The sequence below is a fragment of the Lepidothrix coronata genome, unplaced genomic scaffold (genome assembly GCF_001604755.1).
Source record: "Lepidothrix coronata isolate B3197 unplaced genomic scaffold, Lepidothrix_coronata-1.0 Scaffold40, whole genome shotgun sequence".
NCBI classification, from domain to species: Eukaryota; Metazoa; Chordata; class Aves; order Passeriformes; family Pipridae; genus Lepidothrix; species Lepidothrix coronata.
The window spans coordinates 3,078,286-3,094,628 of NW_016690220.1; the positions used below are offsets into that span (position 1 = coordinate 3,078,286).

A 16,343-nucleotide genomic window follows, 5' to 3' on the forward strand; every position below is an offset into this window, starting at 1 on the left:
TTCACTAGCTTTTCTATAAATATATGTTGTTCATTTATTTTCATCAAATATCCAGCTATTAAAATGACAGATGCTGCAGTAAGTGTTCTACAACTTCAGACTAAAGCCTTTTTTCCTTTGACACCTACTATAACTATTAAATCATCAACTGCTGATTAGCTTGAGGGCTAATCTTTGAAATGTCATAGTTAATTTCAGTTCTCACTTTAAAAAGTTAGGATTTCCTTCTGGATGCAGTTTTACACTGTTGGCAGATGAAAACATTTGCACTGAATTTTCCTAACGAGCAAACATTGCTTATGACCTTATGCAAACTTGCTGATGGCTTACTTTAAAAGCTCTCTATTTTGAGGAGTCTCCTAAATGAACCGGCCAGATAGAGAGCAAATTAGTTCACCAACCCAGTTCACTCTTCTCACTTGCTCATCTGAGTTGGATAATGCACTGGAAGTCTAGAGGAAGTAAAGAAGTAAGAGATTCACCATGTTTATCTCCGCTCAGTTAGACTGAGATTCAAAATTCAGGAAAAACAAAAAGCTGTGTAGGGGGTCTTGCACACAGCCAGACCCCAAGTATTTTTCTCTCTTGTGCTACACAAGAAATTCCCCAACAGGAATCAAGTTCTGGAAAATCAAAAGACAACACAAGGCACTAAAGTCAGCATAGTTCACATTCATAATCCATGGGTCTAGGTGTGGAAAACAGATTTGCCAAGAGTCGCTGGGGTTGTGAGCATCTCCATGTGTGTGCATACATACATATAGTTTCCTATGTGTTTTGTTAGCTTATTGTACTCCCTCAAATCACTTCATTAGTATTAATGTCCAATTACAAATTTTCAAATGCTCAAAATTAGTCAAAATTATTTGAATCTAAAAGCATTTCTCAGGAACAGATGTTAAGTATTCCATTGCACAGTTAACCTCCACCTCTCCCACTCCCTCTTATAAAATTAAATGTATTTTTAAAGCTCTAGTCCAGATTAACAAGAAGTTGCTTAATTGAAACTTCTGCCCTCATCCCAATACTATTTACCCTACCTCAGGCATATCAACAAAGAAAATTTTACTGCAGGTATAAATAGCTCTTGAGGCTTGATTCAGAACTGCTCAAGGAAAATTAGCATCACTGATCAATGCCACTACAGAAATGTTTGTTGGACTCCCATATTAAGCATAAGTTCACCCTGCTGAAATCCATACTAATTTTATCTGAATCTCTGCTAAAGACCGACATATTTTTTTAATTTAACCATCTAAGGTATGTTATTTTTCCAGTATGACATGAAATAAATACTTTCTCCCTGTTCCTATTCTGATGCTAACACCTCCTGTATTTCTGAGGTTGACGTACAGCACAGCAGCCTGGAAAGTGGAGGTAAGTTACTAAGATAAATCTTCAGAAACAATCAGCATCAAAATAGAAAGTGAACTTCATATAAATAAGCATTTTTTCAGTTATGAAACATGACTGGATCCCTTCAAATGCAGGATGCCAGGGACAGACTTCAAAGCTATTTCGTGGCTGTGGTTTCAATTGTGTAGCAGCTACTGTGGTGGAATTTTACCCTACTGTGCCAGTGTCTTTGGCTCACATAAAAGGAAAAGACAACACTGTATTTAATTTTCTCTCTCCTCAACTGCAATTCTTTTTCCATTACACAGAAAAAAAGAAGGCCATGAGGATGAGAAATAAATTAACAAATTTGAAACCTGATTTATAATAGCAGATAATAGCAATAATTGCAAGAAGCAGAATATCCTACTGCAACAGTTATAAGACTTCAGGCATAAAACAGTGAGAATGACAACATTCATGACTTCACATCAGCGACAAAGGTGAAACTAAAAGAAAATTAGAGAAAACAGTGAGAATGATAACATTCATGACTTCATATCAGTGACAAAGGTGAAACTAAAAGAAAATTAGAGAAAAACATTTTTAAAAAGCAGTGACATTTTTTGCATAAAAAAGGAATTAAAAATTACCTCCAACATGCACTGTATTTTTCCCACTACCTGGCCACCCCATGGAACCGATACAAACTTCTACCATTCTGAGAACAAATGAGGTATTTAATACGCCAGCCTTTCAGTAGCTACAGGGGACATGCAAGAAAACTGGAGAGGGACTATTTATAAGAGGTGTAGTGATAGGACAAGGGGGAAAGGATTCAAACTTCAAGGGAGTAGGTCTAGATAAATATTAGGAACAAATTCTTTATTGTGAGGGTGGGTGAGACAAAGGAACAGGTTGCCCAGAGAAGCTGTGGATACCCCATCCCTGGAAGTGTTCAAGGCCAGGTTTAAAGGGGCTTTCAGCATCCCTGTCTAGAGAAAGGTGTCCCTGCCTGTGGCAGGGGGGGTTGGAACTAGATGACCTTTAAGGTTCCTTCCAACCCAAACTGTTCTATGACATCTTCCCAGGTATAATTAACCTTTTTTTTTTGCTAATAAATATCAATGCTGCTGTAGTTGTAAGTGTATCAATGCTGTGCAGCCATTGATAGTCTTTACAAAGAGAAAAAAAAGGAAAAAAATTACTAAAACAAAATCCTTCTGTTCTCTAGATGGATTTCAATTCAGTATACACTAAATATTACTTGATATCCTGAGAAGACAGGACTAATTCTTCACTAATTTTTAAGCCTACAAGCTAGGTAGTGCTATTATGGTAGTACTACACAAAATAAAGTTTGACTTTTCTTCTTCTCTTTTTTTAATTGTCCTTTAGACAAACAATCTTGCTGTAGGAGAATTATTCTAGCTCTGTGGAAAATTCTCTTCGGCTTTCATACATACTTGATGAGCATGTTATAGGTAGCATGCTATAAACTGCTGAGTAATTGAAATGAAGATATACACATATCCCAGATATATATTTTGTCTCCCACCACTTTATCCCTCTGTACTGATTCCAAGTAGTAACAGAGACCTCAGTAGATCCTTCAGCTCTAAATTACTTTCATTGCTTCTACCAACTATATAAGGGAACGCCTCAAACATTTAAACTGTGTCAAAATAAATTGTTTGAATATTTCTCATCTTCCATTTTCTAACAGTTAGGTTATCAGAAAGAATGTGTACTATTTGAGAAGAGGGATATATTTAGCAAGGAAACAGGCACCTTGTACTTTATAAACCACTAAGGTGGTAGTGTTGCATTCAGTTTACACAACTGCCTTTACCTGAATTAGGAAAAGTGGGAAAATATTGTCCAAAACCCCTTAAGGTATTTTCCCATTTCAATAACTTTCCCATTTATAAATAATTAAGTGTTCTGATAACCAAAGAATTAGAAAAATGTACACCATGAAGACCAAGCTAGTCCCAAATCGAAAGAACTCTAGTCCTGAAAGCTGGTCACTGCAGATGGACCATTCTAACCACACAATGCCTTACTCAATTAGAAAACAGACACCACCAGTGAATCTGACTCCAGAATTAGAGTATTTAGATTAATAAAACTGTAGGAACATCCCTGCAGGTCTTTTGTTTGTTCAAATTTCATTTCTTATCACAAAGTCCTTTTGTACCTGTAAAACGGTATCTAGTTTATCTTTGAAAAAGTGCAGCAGATAACTGTATTACTATTTTCTGATAATACACCAAATTTATGTTTCCTTGCTCTGTATTCAAAACACATAAGAAATCTATATGGTAAACATGACTTTGATATGCACAGATAATCAGATAAAGACAAAGGAAAAATAACAGAAGGGATCAATTTGCTATGAAAAAAAAAAATTCCAGAAAGAGAGCAGAACACTCAGGAATATTTAAAAAATGTCCATAATTTTTTTTCCAATAGATTTCTGACAGCAGAATTAGAATAAATAACACTTATGCACTGAGTTTCTGATGCATAAAAATAGGATTAGTCATGTCAAGTCTGTGAGCAATAGCCTTAACTGTTTTCTAAATGTTTCCTCCTAGAAAATAAAGAAAAAAAAATAACAGAAAACTGAAAGAATGATATTCTGTATAATCAGGAACTAGTCCACTTCATCCCAACAAGTCTTTTCAAAATTATTTAAAAATTCCACAAAACACACCACTCAACAGTTTGGTTTGCTATAAATAATTTCAAAGAAAATGAAAACTGGGTAAAGGGATTTATTATTTATGACACAACAGTGTTTCTGATATCATATTCACAGAAAGCATAAAGAAAGATGCCTCTACCTAATAGATTTTACATTTTTAGATTCTTGGCTACAGCTTCTTGTCTATCTTCTCTTACCTAATAAATAACATCACAGTTTACAATATTACTGGATGAGGTTTTGAATATTGATAAAATTTAGTCCTTTTTATGTCTTCTTTTTTTCAGAAACTCATTTTATATTTGGCATAGATACTCTTGAAAAAAGGAATGTCCTTTCCCTGTTTAGAATAAGTTTCTACACTAAAATACATTTTCTGGAAGAAAAAAAATTAGATTTGACACTCCAAGACTTAAAACTTATATTGCAGTGAAAGTTTTAAATTAGGTCCAAAATTACAGCAGATTATTACACTGAAGAATAAAAAGTTTAAAAATATTTCTGGTATTTCCTTCAACTTTCTGAATACTTCAATGAAAGACATTTAATATCTCCTCTAAACACTTTTTTTCTGTGCTGTCTGGAAAAAACTGAGTATCGTTTGTTCTAATTATGTCCTAAGAAAGTGTAGCTGTTACAGATTTTTTTCTCTCCATATCTTGCACATTAAAACGTTTTTGTGAATTACGGGAACAGGAAGCATGATCCTTGTATGTACCAGATTTGGGCTGTGCATTGTCATGACTTGGTAGAGCAATGTTAAAGAGAAAGATTTTACAAAGCACCTCGGACATGCACTAAATACAGTGAATAATCATGCAGTAATTTCTTTGAAAACCATTATACCTGCGAGAATAAAATAAGTAAACAGCTGAATATCGTTGGTGAAGCTTTGATTCATTCACTCCCTAAAGGGATGTGTGCGAGGTTTTGCTGGTGTCCCTGAAACTAATGAAAAAACAGGTTTTTTTCAGTCTCAGAGATTTTGGGTTTGCTTTTGTTGGATTTTGGAGGGGGAGCAGTAAAGGGCAATTAAGCAGTACTAATGAAATCTATCAATGTGACCATAATTTGCTATCCCATTGCATCCATAGTAGGATTGGATCTTTGATAAGTAGTAGCTATGAACCAGACTCTACAGGGACTCAGATATACCTGTCCTGAGTTATTCCAACTACAACATTTATCAATAGGCTTGAAATTGCATACTGCTATGTAGTTCCTTTTTTTTTGTTCAGTTTTTATTTTTCTTTCTTTGTCTTACCCTCTTTGCCTCCTGCTAAGTTCAGCACTGGAGTTAGAGATGGTGTACTATAACCTATTAACAAAAATTAACGATGGAGGGAAATATGTATTCTCAGATCTCATTCCATCTACTCCTTAACTGCTAAACATTTACTTAGGTCACTGCATCTTGTAACACTTGTGGTTCCCTTGGGACCACTCTGAGTTCTTAATTCAAACAACATTCATGCTTAAAAATTTGACAACTAAGAAATTGTACAGTGTCATCATTTGGCATCAGAAGACAGGTAATGCACAAGAGTCTCAAGGCAACACTATTAATTTTTAATATAAAGTAGAACTGTGGAAGCTCTGAAGATAGAAGAAATACACAACTGTGTTTCTTTTTCAAGAGTACTTAATATTTAATGCTTGTTCCAACTACTGACACAGAATCACAAGCCTCCTCCACCCCACAATTATCTGATTTGGACCTACCGTTACTCCGAAGAAGTTGGTTTCATTCATAGCATCCAGGAAAATTTTGCCAAGTTTGTGATTTGTGTAGTTAAAATCTTCGATTTTTTGGTGCTTGGTGGTGGCATTCAGATACTTCATTGCCCGCTGCAGGGTCTTGGCAATCACCCATATTCCATCATAGGCATAACCATGAAATTTGCTGGATTGTCCATCACCACGCTTAGCATTGTATTCCTTTTCATACTGCTGTGGAGTCTGCAGAGGAGAAAAAACTGTTTTACCTCAATAGTTAACGTTACAGAGTTGCATCCAAAGCAACACCTCAGATTGCACCCTCCTATTTAGAGACATGCATGACTAATACAGAAAAGGCTGCCAAAACAAAAATTATGAAAGAAACTAAAATTCAAAAAACGTGCTGACTTATAAAACTGCTGGCAAGAGTGGGAGAAAGATCTAGAAGACAGAAAGACTGAAAGCAACTGTGCTGCTTCACTGTATGAAGAACAACTTGCTTTATTTTGCTTTTGTACAAAAGGCTTTAGTTCAATCAAAACTACCAGTGTACTGGTGAACTATAATACTTGAACAGAGAATAAGTCTGTGTCCCTGCAAATTATTGGTCTGATTACACTTTACAGGATAATGCAAATCAAATAACCTTTACTTAAGCAACCATTTGCTTAATATGAAATTATCTGAGTGGCAATTTGCCTATGTTTTACAAGTTCACTACATTCTTGATGGTGTGCTCTCTTATGATGAGTTGCCTTTCAGTAAAGTTGCCTTTCATGCTCACTCAGCAAGGCATGAAAGGCACATGGAAAAAAGAAGATGAAAAGCAGCAAAATCAGGCATGTGTATTCATTGGTCAGAGTTTGTATGAATTTGTTCTGTGATCAGATGTAATGTGCTTTATGGAAATACCACATATTTATATATTAAAAACAAGCCTCACCTACTGCCCCCTAGTTCTGAAAGGCACAAATCGTCATTGAAATTAGCTGTTTGCAGGAATAGGTTTAAATATAAAAGTTTTCTCTTTCTGTGCTCGACCATTTCACTTGACGTGACACAGCACTATACCGCAATTATAATTCAAGCTTTAATGTACATTTGGCTATAATGTTCATACAGAGGGAAGAGGACAGATTTGAAGCGAGGGATTTTAGTGTTTTCTTACCCTGTAGAGAATTTGAATTGATTTTTAAATATTTAAAAATTACAAACCAGTGAAAAGATGAGACTAACCATAATGACTGCCAGGTCTCATGGTAGAAGAATCACTTAGCTTCACCTCCCTTGGTGCTTTATTGTGCCAATGCACTGGTGAGACAACTGGTGGTAAATTAAAATAGATGGAGGAAAAATACTAACCCTTCCTGATATAGTCTTTGATGTTTTTGAGCTGAGAGGCTCAAAATCCACTCCAATATAACCTTCCATGGCTGCAAGAAGATTTTTACTGAGGCATTGTGAGGAATTAATCCAGGATTCCCACCAAAGGTTTTCATACCACCCCGGAATAATCCACAGATATTTGCTGCCATACATTTCTTCATCATAAGCCTGTAAATAAAGAAAAACAGAAAAGATAATAGTCATTGTAATAGAGGTATTGAACATAAAAGCAATTGCTTTCTGTTAGCGTTTTTTTCCTTATTAATGAAATTATGGCATAATCAAAGGATCCACAAGTATTTTGAACAGTTTAGAATAGTCACTTGCTAATAATGAAGACTCTTTTCTTGAAGCCTCCTGCCTTTAGAATACAGGAAATTAGAAGAGAATTTACTAAATCCTGTTCTGCTTTCAGTAGATCATTTCTTCAAAAACAGAAAACTGAAACTATATTCTAAAACCAGGGGAGTTAAAGAGGAACACTGGCAGAAGGCACAGCTGTGCACAGAAAATTCTTCATAACACAACTAGTACATGAGTGATAGGACCACCACCATGCTACCACATTTAAACTAAGTTATTATCACCCTTATATCAACCTAAAGACTACATAAACTAGGATTAGGTTAAACAAAAAAACTTGGATTATAGGCACCATCAAATCACAATGTGGCAAAGATGGATTAGATGACTGTGCTAAAACAGAGACCGCAGAGTTTCTTCTAAGGAGTATGAATCAATAGTAAATTGATAAAGCAAAATCTTAGTGATTTCTTCTTTTTTTTAGCAAGAAATTTCTTCATGTGAAATTCTGCACTGCTTGAATACTGAATACAGCCCACTGTACTCCAAGATACTGAGGTGGTGGTTATCTCTTTTCAATACTTAGCAGATATATATAACTGGAAACAGAAATACTTTCTTAGTCAGACACATATGCTGTTGTACCTAAAAGCTGATCTATTCACAACAGATATTCTTTTTCATTGTGAAAAGTGTTCTAGGATAAAATTAGCAAGTTTTATCTCAGATGTTTCTCTCACTGTCTTGCAACTAGATATTTTTCTTTTGACATTTCAGTCAGACTCCATTTCAAAACAGCACATTTCATGCTTCTTGGGATCCTAATAGAAGCAATACTGGAGATAGAAGGCATAAGACAAAAAATCCAATTTTCAGAAATACATGGCACAAGCTCAGAGCTCTTAACAGGAAAGTGGCAACATTTTCACAGAAAATGTTACAGAAGGAGGAAATTATAAAAATGTAAACAGGACATATTAATCATTCAGAAATAACTGTTTTGAAAAGTATCCCAAAGATCATACAAAAAGTGTATCAGATTTATACATGAATAGCAGAAAATATTAAATAGGGCAACCTCTTAAATATGTTAATACCTAAATTAAAAATGGGCTTTAAATCTGTGAATTCTATTATAGTGGTGCCAACTCAGTTCATAACTGTAGTGTGCACAAAGCAGATTTGTTTGGCCACTGGTTACAGGAGCTTTTGTTCAGCCAAAATCAAATTTAATGCATTTGTATACAATGCTGTTCAAAGTCCTCATGTCTGAAACCTCATGTCTTGCATGTCCTATCTTACTATATAGGGTTTCTGTAGCCTGGTCTTGATAATGGGGGGGCTACAGGGGTGGCTTCTATGAGAAGCTGCCAGAAGCTTCCCCCATGTCCTGCAGAGCCAATGCCAGCCAGCTCCAGGGACAGACTCACTGCTGGCCAAGGTTGAGGCAATCAGGAATGATAGTAATATTTTTGTGATAAAAATAAGAAGGGAAAAAACCCTCATTGTGCAGATGAAAAATGCAGCCAGAGAAAAGCGGAGTGAGAACATTGGAACAACCCTGCAGACACCAAGGTGAGTGGAGAAGGAAGTGGAGAAGGTGCTCCAGATGCCGGAGCTGAGGCCCCTGTAGCCCATGTTGCAGACCATGGTGGAGCAGCTCCAGCCCATGGAGGACCACGGGAATGCAGAGATCCACCTGCAGCCCATGGAGGAGCCCATGCTGGAGCAGGTGGATGCCCAAAGAAGACTGTGACCCCGTGGGAGGCCCAAGATGGAGCAGGGGCCTGGCAGGGACCTGCTGACCCATGGAAAGAGGAGCTCACACTAGAGCAGGTTTTCCTGGTAGGACTTGTGGCCCTGTGGGGGACCCATGCTGGGTCCTGTGCCTGAAGGAACTGCACCCCATGGAAAAATGACCCACATGGCAACAGTTTGTGCAGAATTGTTGCCTGTGGGATGGACTCATGCTGGAGAAGTTTGTGAAGGACTGTGTCCCATGGGAGGGACCCCACAGGAAGCAGAGGAAGGATTCCTCTCCCTCAGCAGTGGCAGAAACAACTAACCCCCATTCCCCATCTCCCTGCACTGCTGGAGGGGGGAGGAGGAAGAACTTGGAAGGAGGGAGAGGTGAGGAAAGGTGTTTTTAAGATTTGTGTTATTTCTCATTCTGCTCTGATTCAGTTAGTAAAAAATTTAATTAATATTCCCACTTTGTTTTCCCCATGATGGTAATCAGTAAGTGATCTCTCCTGGTCCTTATCTCAACTCATGAACCCTTTGTTATATTTTCTCTCCTCTGTCCAGTTGCAGAGGGGAGTGAGAGAGCAGCTTCAGTGGGCATCTGGTATCCAGCCAGGGTCAATCCACTACACTTACTTATTCCACAGTCACAGAACCATAGAATATACTGAGTTGGAATCTGCAGAAACAGTTAGTCTTTCTCTTACTCATTAATTCTACCCTTCCAGAAACACATCTGCTTTTGTCCCCCTGCCCTTCTCCACTCCTGCCACAGCTATGGCAACACTGCATCCCAGATCCACGTGGGTGGAAAACAGCAATCCCATCCTGCAGTACTTCCTCAGGTATAAAAGAGCTTCCATTACACAGTTAGGTTATTCAAGACCTTTCAGTGACACAGTGTCCTTTATTTGACAGTTTTCAAATCACTAAGGACACAAACTGACACAGAATAGTGCTTTTAGAGAAGGACAAACTTATGTAGCTTCCCCCTGCTACATAGAGATTAAAGTATCAAATTATGTGTTGCCAGAAAGTATTGGCTGTGAACTATTCTGAAATTAGAGCTGTTGGAAATTTTCTGTTTGCATAAGCACTTGAACTGTTTCCTGCATAATCTGTGAATGCCCTGGGATATGCGATGAAAACTGAATGTTTCAAAAAAGCCAGGAACTCCATCCTGGAAATGAGGGATCATTCCCAACATGGGTGCACTGAAAGTCTTGTTGCATTTTCACATTTCTGCAATAATTTGGTTTAACAAAAACCAAAACAAACACTTGATGAGCTGGTAGCTCATTGTTAGAGATATGGTGACATGGCAGGGCTTGAAGGATAGTCTGGGGAAGACAAAGGAAGGAAGAAAATCAGCTCCTCTATGGCTTAGTACCATGACCATGCAGTCATTTTTCTAGTGATAGCACAGTTGATAGCATTCAGTAACTGTGTTTGGGTTCCAGAACACTTAACTGCAAAATACGGCTTTTTATCACCCTTTCCTCCCTGTTTATTCTGTTAAATGGAGATGATTTTGATGCTTAAAAGATACAATCGCTTGAAATACGTGGACCTTTGCTGAACTGTCTGAATGCATGCAGACCAATTCTTACAAGTTTTAGTTTCTAAAGGAACATTTTTTGACACACAAGAGAAAGGTGAAGAAGGTTTACAAGTACTTTGTACCACCAGAACAGCATATATCTTCCCTACTTTTTCTCTCATGCCCTATGTAGGCTGCAAAGCTCTGAGTTGCTGTCAAACAGCCAGGAAACTGTCACTGACAATTTTTGCCCTTGTGAAATTGAATTTTTATTTTTCTTTTTAAACTTCTTAAAGTTTAAAAAGACAGATTTGTGCTTCAATTAATAAAGAGATACTTATTTACAACAAAGAAATTTCTGTAAGAGATCTTTCTTATATGTAGTAAACAATTACTGGCAACTTGTTGATTGCTGAAGTATTAGGTTTTGAGCGAAAAACTCTAATTTCTATTCCATGAAAAACATCAAATTCATCCCACTGAGGTGGAAATGACATTACAAAGCTAATATTTCCCATAGAACTAAAATTGCTTACTGTTTTTGACACTGGTGTTAAATTAATAGCTAAGCTTATTTAAATCATTGTAGGAAACACCTCCTAACATTCACTTTGGTTTGAACCAGTCCTGTCTGGTTTTTAAAGTCTGCCATTGAATTATACAGTCTTTTAGCACATTTATTATGTGGATGTCAGTCCCTTCCAAATAACAAGCAATACAACAAGAGGAAACGGTCTGAAGTTGCACCAGGGAAGGTTTACATTGGGTATTAAGAAAGATTTCTTCACTGAAAGGATTATCAAGAAACAAGGAAGTGGTTGGGTCATCATGCCTGAAAGTATTTAAAAGATGTCGTACTTTGGGACATGGTTTAGTGTTGGACTTGGCAGTGCTGGGTTAATTGTGCTTGATAATCTTACAGATCTTTTCCAACCTAAATGATTCTATGATTCTATATAAACTCGAATGGATATCCTGAGGAAACCTTGCAGCACATGACTGTTGAATTCCGGCAGAAAAGTGAGGCAGACTTTAAAGATTTTACCACCTACATAAGTCATTAGCAAAAAATATTCAGGTTATAACCAAAATCAGAAAAAAAAGAATAAAGTTTGCACTCGTGAAATAACATCTTCTTTTAATAAACTCAAAGCCTTTCTCTGGCTGACATCAGTCACCCTGCAAAATATAATAGGGAATCACAAGTGAAACCTACCCAAAGATAAACCTGGAAAAGAGGGGTTAAAAACCTTGACATATCTAAATTATTGTGCTTTTAGACATATATCTGTTGGAGTGCATGAGTCAACAATATATTTTATGACTAATAACAAGCTCTCTGACATATCGTAGTGCATTAAGATATAAATGACCTACTTTGAAGTGCCCTCTCCTGCATATAGTCTCCTTCTGAAACTCTCAAATAAATACATTTATACAAGTCTAAATACAAGATCTCTCAGATTTATCTAGGCCTCAGAAAAATCCACCTTTTTATTTTTGACACTAATGTACTTTAGAAGCAGCCATCATTCTTCAAACCGCTCAGAGTTACGCATGTCTCCCATGTTCATATCAAACCAGAGCCACAGAAAGCTCTGGTGGGCATTTGTGTGAAAGAGCCATCCTCTCCCCGAAATCCTTCAGACTAGAGTGATGCAGAGGAGAGGACAGCCTGCTTCTCCAAGGGCTTCTAGGATTTCTTCAGTGGCCTCACATGCATGTGGACTTAGAAAAGAATTATAGAGGAAGACAACTAGAAATAAGGGGCAGGGGCATAAATGTGATCAATCTCTTGCTAATGTTGGATTGCAAGACAATTCTGACCAGGATCCCTCAGCTGGGGAAATGCAGCCCAGCTCCAAGAGATCTAAAGAGGAGATGGGCTGCGAAGGACTATTCTTTCTTCCAGGAATGAAAAAATAGCATATTATCTCTGTCAATCCAATTTAAATGCCAGAACAAAAAGATCTATATACAAAGACTAGAGATGAGAAGAATGAAAAATAAAAGAATACTTTCCATTTCCTTTTGGATGAAAACAGATTTTGTTCCTTCCAAATATACTCTAAAATTTACTTTCCAAATTTTGCCACCAACTGGGACAGCTGCTGAGTATGAGCCAAAACCCATCTGGGCACACATAGCACTCAGATTTTGAATTTCTGCCTTTCCTTTCTTTTCTTGGGTAGGTAACTGTCTCCCAAAGTGAACACTAAAAACACCCTTTGAAATTTAGATGCCATCATTATTGCTTTTCCATTATATTTATTGTGTTCTTGGATCATACAGGATTAATCTGACTATTTAGACTAAGAATTCAATACCAATACAAAATTTAGGTCATTAAAATCTGCCTCTTTGGGATTTTTTTTTTCAGGCAGGTACAAATATAGATTCACGTTTTAATCCTGCTCCTTCCAATGGCAATAACAGTGTGCATGTTTGCAGCACATTCACACACACAAACAAATGGTGAGGATAGCGAATTTTATATTTGCTAGCGTTACTATATGATTTTAATTAAAAAAAATATTTTTTACAAACTAATTAATTTACTTTTGTGTAATGTATTTAATATGTACAGCAGTCAGACAGGAATGGCAACTATACAATTAGCAACATTTTCAGTAGCAGGAATTACTGGTGTTGCTGAGTTCCGATGTATAAGAACTGGTTTGAATTTATTATTCTTTCAAAGCTAACCATGCAAAACCCCATACACCCAGACATTGCCACCATAACACAACTCTTAAACATGACTCAAATCTTGCAGTTCTCTGTATCTGCCGCTACGTATACAAGTATTTCCCTGGATCTGATGTGAAGAGAAATGCTTAAATTCGATTTGGCATTTAATTCGTCTACAGGAAAGCAATAAGAAGAAGCTAACCTTGCAGTCCATGCCTAAATTCCACTGAGGTCAAGTATGAAGTATTTTATTGAAAGAGAAATGGAGCTAAGCATGTCTAACCTTTCTTTAGGATATAAATCTTTACAGAACCAAACTCCATGAAGAAATGTTTATGCTCAAGTTACTTTTTATTTAAATGTAGCACATTCTTTATTCTGATAATGCAATTAAATATATTTACTTACACAGCAGAAAACTTTCACAGCCATTTCCTCATCAAACTGGCCAAGGATTATCCGAACATCATTTCCCTGCAGATTGAATAAAATATGTGGCAGTTAAATACAGTCACTTTCCAGATACCACTTCAATTGGCCAGTCAGATCATGTAGGGAGTTAGCACAGATTACAACTGCAGACAGTAGAATTAATAAGGAACTAGTTAACTTTCTATAAATTCAAGAACTTGAAGCACCGCAAAAGAAAGAAGCTGAGGTGTTCGAAGAAAATGATTAAACAATAGCACTAATTAGAATAAAATTGTGATATTACACTAAAATATTACTTGTCATATATTACTATCCAATAACATTAAAATATCAAATATTCTTTTGATTCCTTGCAAGATTTCTTTTACAATTTTGCATTTTAAAACCAGCTGAAGGCTTACGCTTTTCACTGTTCACATGAAAAAATGCTGTAAAATTAAGAAACTAGATTTGTGAGATAAAATGCCCTGATATTATGCCTGCTTTAATAATTTTTAAAGGTTTTAATCATGCAGCATCTTCTCTACAGTCACTATAACATATTGTCAATCCCCCCTCTTCTCCCTGTCAACTCCACAGATTAAAAAAAATCACATTTTAAGAATCTATGACTGAAGTCCAAAGATGACATTTTACTTTCATATTTAGAAACATATTTAGAAAGTATTCCTAAATTCAGAAGCATATGCAGGAAAATATTTCTCCAGGAACAAGCAGGGCTAACCTTTTTCTCATATGAAAAATTACTTCTAACATCTATTAAACACAGAACAGAGAGCTTTTTATGACTTCATATTACCTTTTCTTTCACACAAAGGCAGAGTTCTTGGCAAAAGCTTGAGCACATAAAATTTTTCATTTCTTTCATGAAACACCTGGTTAGAATTGCTAATAGCTCTTTCCCTCTCCAAGGAAAAAACAAACATATGATTCAGATTGAATTTCAGTGGCGAAAAACATTTCAGTTTTAATTAAATCAATGTATCAAAGATTTTTAGTTTAGATAATTCCAATGTTTATTTCCCATTCAGCAGAAAATATTATGATGGGCAGTGCAAAAAGATATTGGAATTCTTCTGCAATAGAATGCATGAAATTATTATCACTCTTAGCATGGCTAAAGTCAGAAATAATGTAATTTTCTTTGCTCATTCTGAATCTGTGCATTTTCAGTAAGCCTGCTTCTCTTCATTTTTATATTTAGCCACAGACTGATAAAGTAATGTAAATCTTATTCAAGTGGATTAAATTTTTTTTAAACAAATCTAACAGGGTCATATGAAACTAAGCAAACAAATTACACAAATTACATCAATAGTATTACAGTTTTTGTAAGGACAATAAATAGATCTAGGAATTATGCAGAAAAAACCCACCTCATCTACTATTTCTATTTTTCACATTTTAAAAATAGTTCTGTCACTCTTGGAACCCCAAGTCTGAATCACTTGATTGCTCTGAACATAAAAATGCAGATCTGATATTTGAAAAAAAGTAGCAGAGTTTGATTACAAAATAAATGGCACAGTACCTAATTATTAAACTTAAAATTGAAGAAATTCCATTTCATTTTATAACATGATGAGAACCAATTTACAAAAAAACAACGACAAAAGATGTAAACTATGTGGCCTCATAGTGGCCTGCAGTACCAAAGACTGCAGTCAGGGTGTAGAGAATAATCCCACAGTGTACATACAGCAATGCTGCCCGCTGGCTGTGCAAACCCCTTCAGATTGAAGTCATAGTGTCTGTGGTGTGTGGTTCCACTCCTTAAGACTTTGCTTGCACCCGATTATCATATAATTTAGTAAGAAATCATGTAACCAAAGAACTGTGTGTTAGAACACAGGTAGAAGGAACTAATTTAGGAAAGTCTGTACAAGAGCTCTTCCTCTTCCATGCATAACATTCTTCCTCTGTGCAATGATGAACTCCTCAGTAAGCCTCTTTCTCTTAACTCTGCTTTTCGCAATCCCTTCTACATTTTTCCCAGATTTGTTCCTGAAGAATTGTATTCAAGATTACAAATAAACCTAGACCCATTTGATACCAGGCTTGGGTATCCTGTCTCCATCCTGCATAAGACACATTGAAGCTACAAATTCATTCAACTGGACGTAGCTCAAGTCCCTTGCAGATGTTTTATCTGGATGAATAATGAAGTCTGTACAGAAGTGTGTCAGAGCTGGGTTAAGGTCAGCACTTGTGGGTCAAAGTATATGCCCACATTATAGTCTTATACAAAGAATACAACAGCCACTTTCTGGGCATAACTTTTTTCACCCTTCATTCATACTGACAACTGACTATAAATCAATATGATTTCCTGGCAAGGATATACTCTTCCTTTACATCAACCCTCTTGAGCTGATGCAAGTTAACACGGTGGAACTTTCTTGTAGGGATCAAAGAAATCACCCACTGGATCCCAGGAAGTGTCAAGTGTCTTTCTCAGAGAGTTGTAAATTGCTTGCATGGAGC

At 36.5% G+C, this 16,343-nt stretch overlaps 1 protein-coding gene across 2 annotated transcripts in view; it reads right to left on the reverse strand.

Moving 5' to 3' along the window:
• Nucleotides 1–16,343, reverse strand: part of GABBR2 (gamma-aminobutyric acid type B receptor subunit 2) — a 475,771-nt gene that overhangs the window by 230,828 nt on the left and 228,600 nt on the right. For both annotated transcript variants that reach the window (XM_017813300.1, XM_017813301.1), the window contains exons 5-7: nucleotides 13,836–13,901; nucleotides 7,127–7,318; nucleotides 5,768–6,004 (exon numbers count right to left, since the gene is read on the reverse strand). In XM_017813300.1, the coding sequence (XP_017668789.1) occupies nucleotides 5,768–6,004; nucleotides 7,127–7,318; nucleotides 13,836–13,901 (495 nt within the window). The remainder of the gene's footprint in view (nucleotides 1–5,767; nucleotides 6,005–7,126; nucleotides 7,319–13,835; nucleotides 13,902–16,343) is intronic.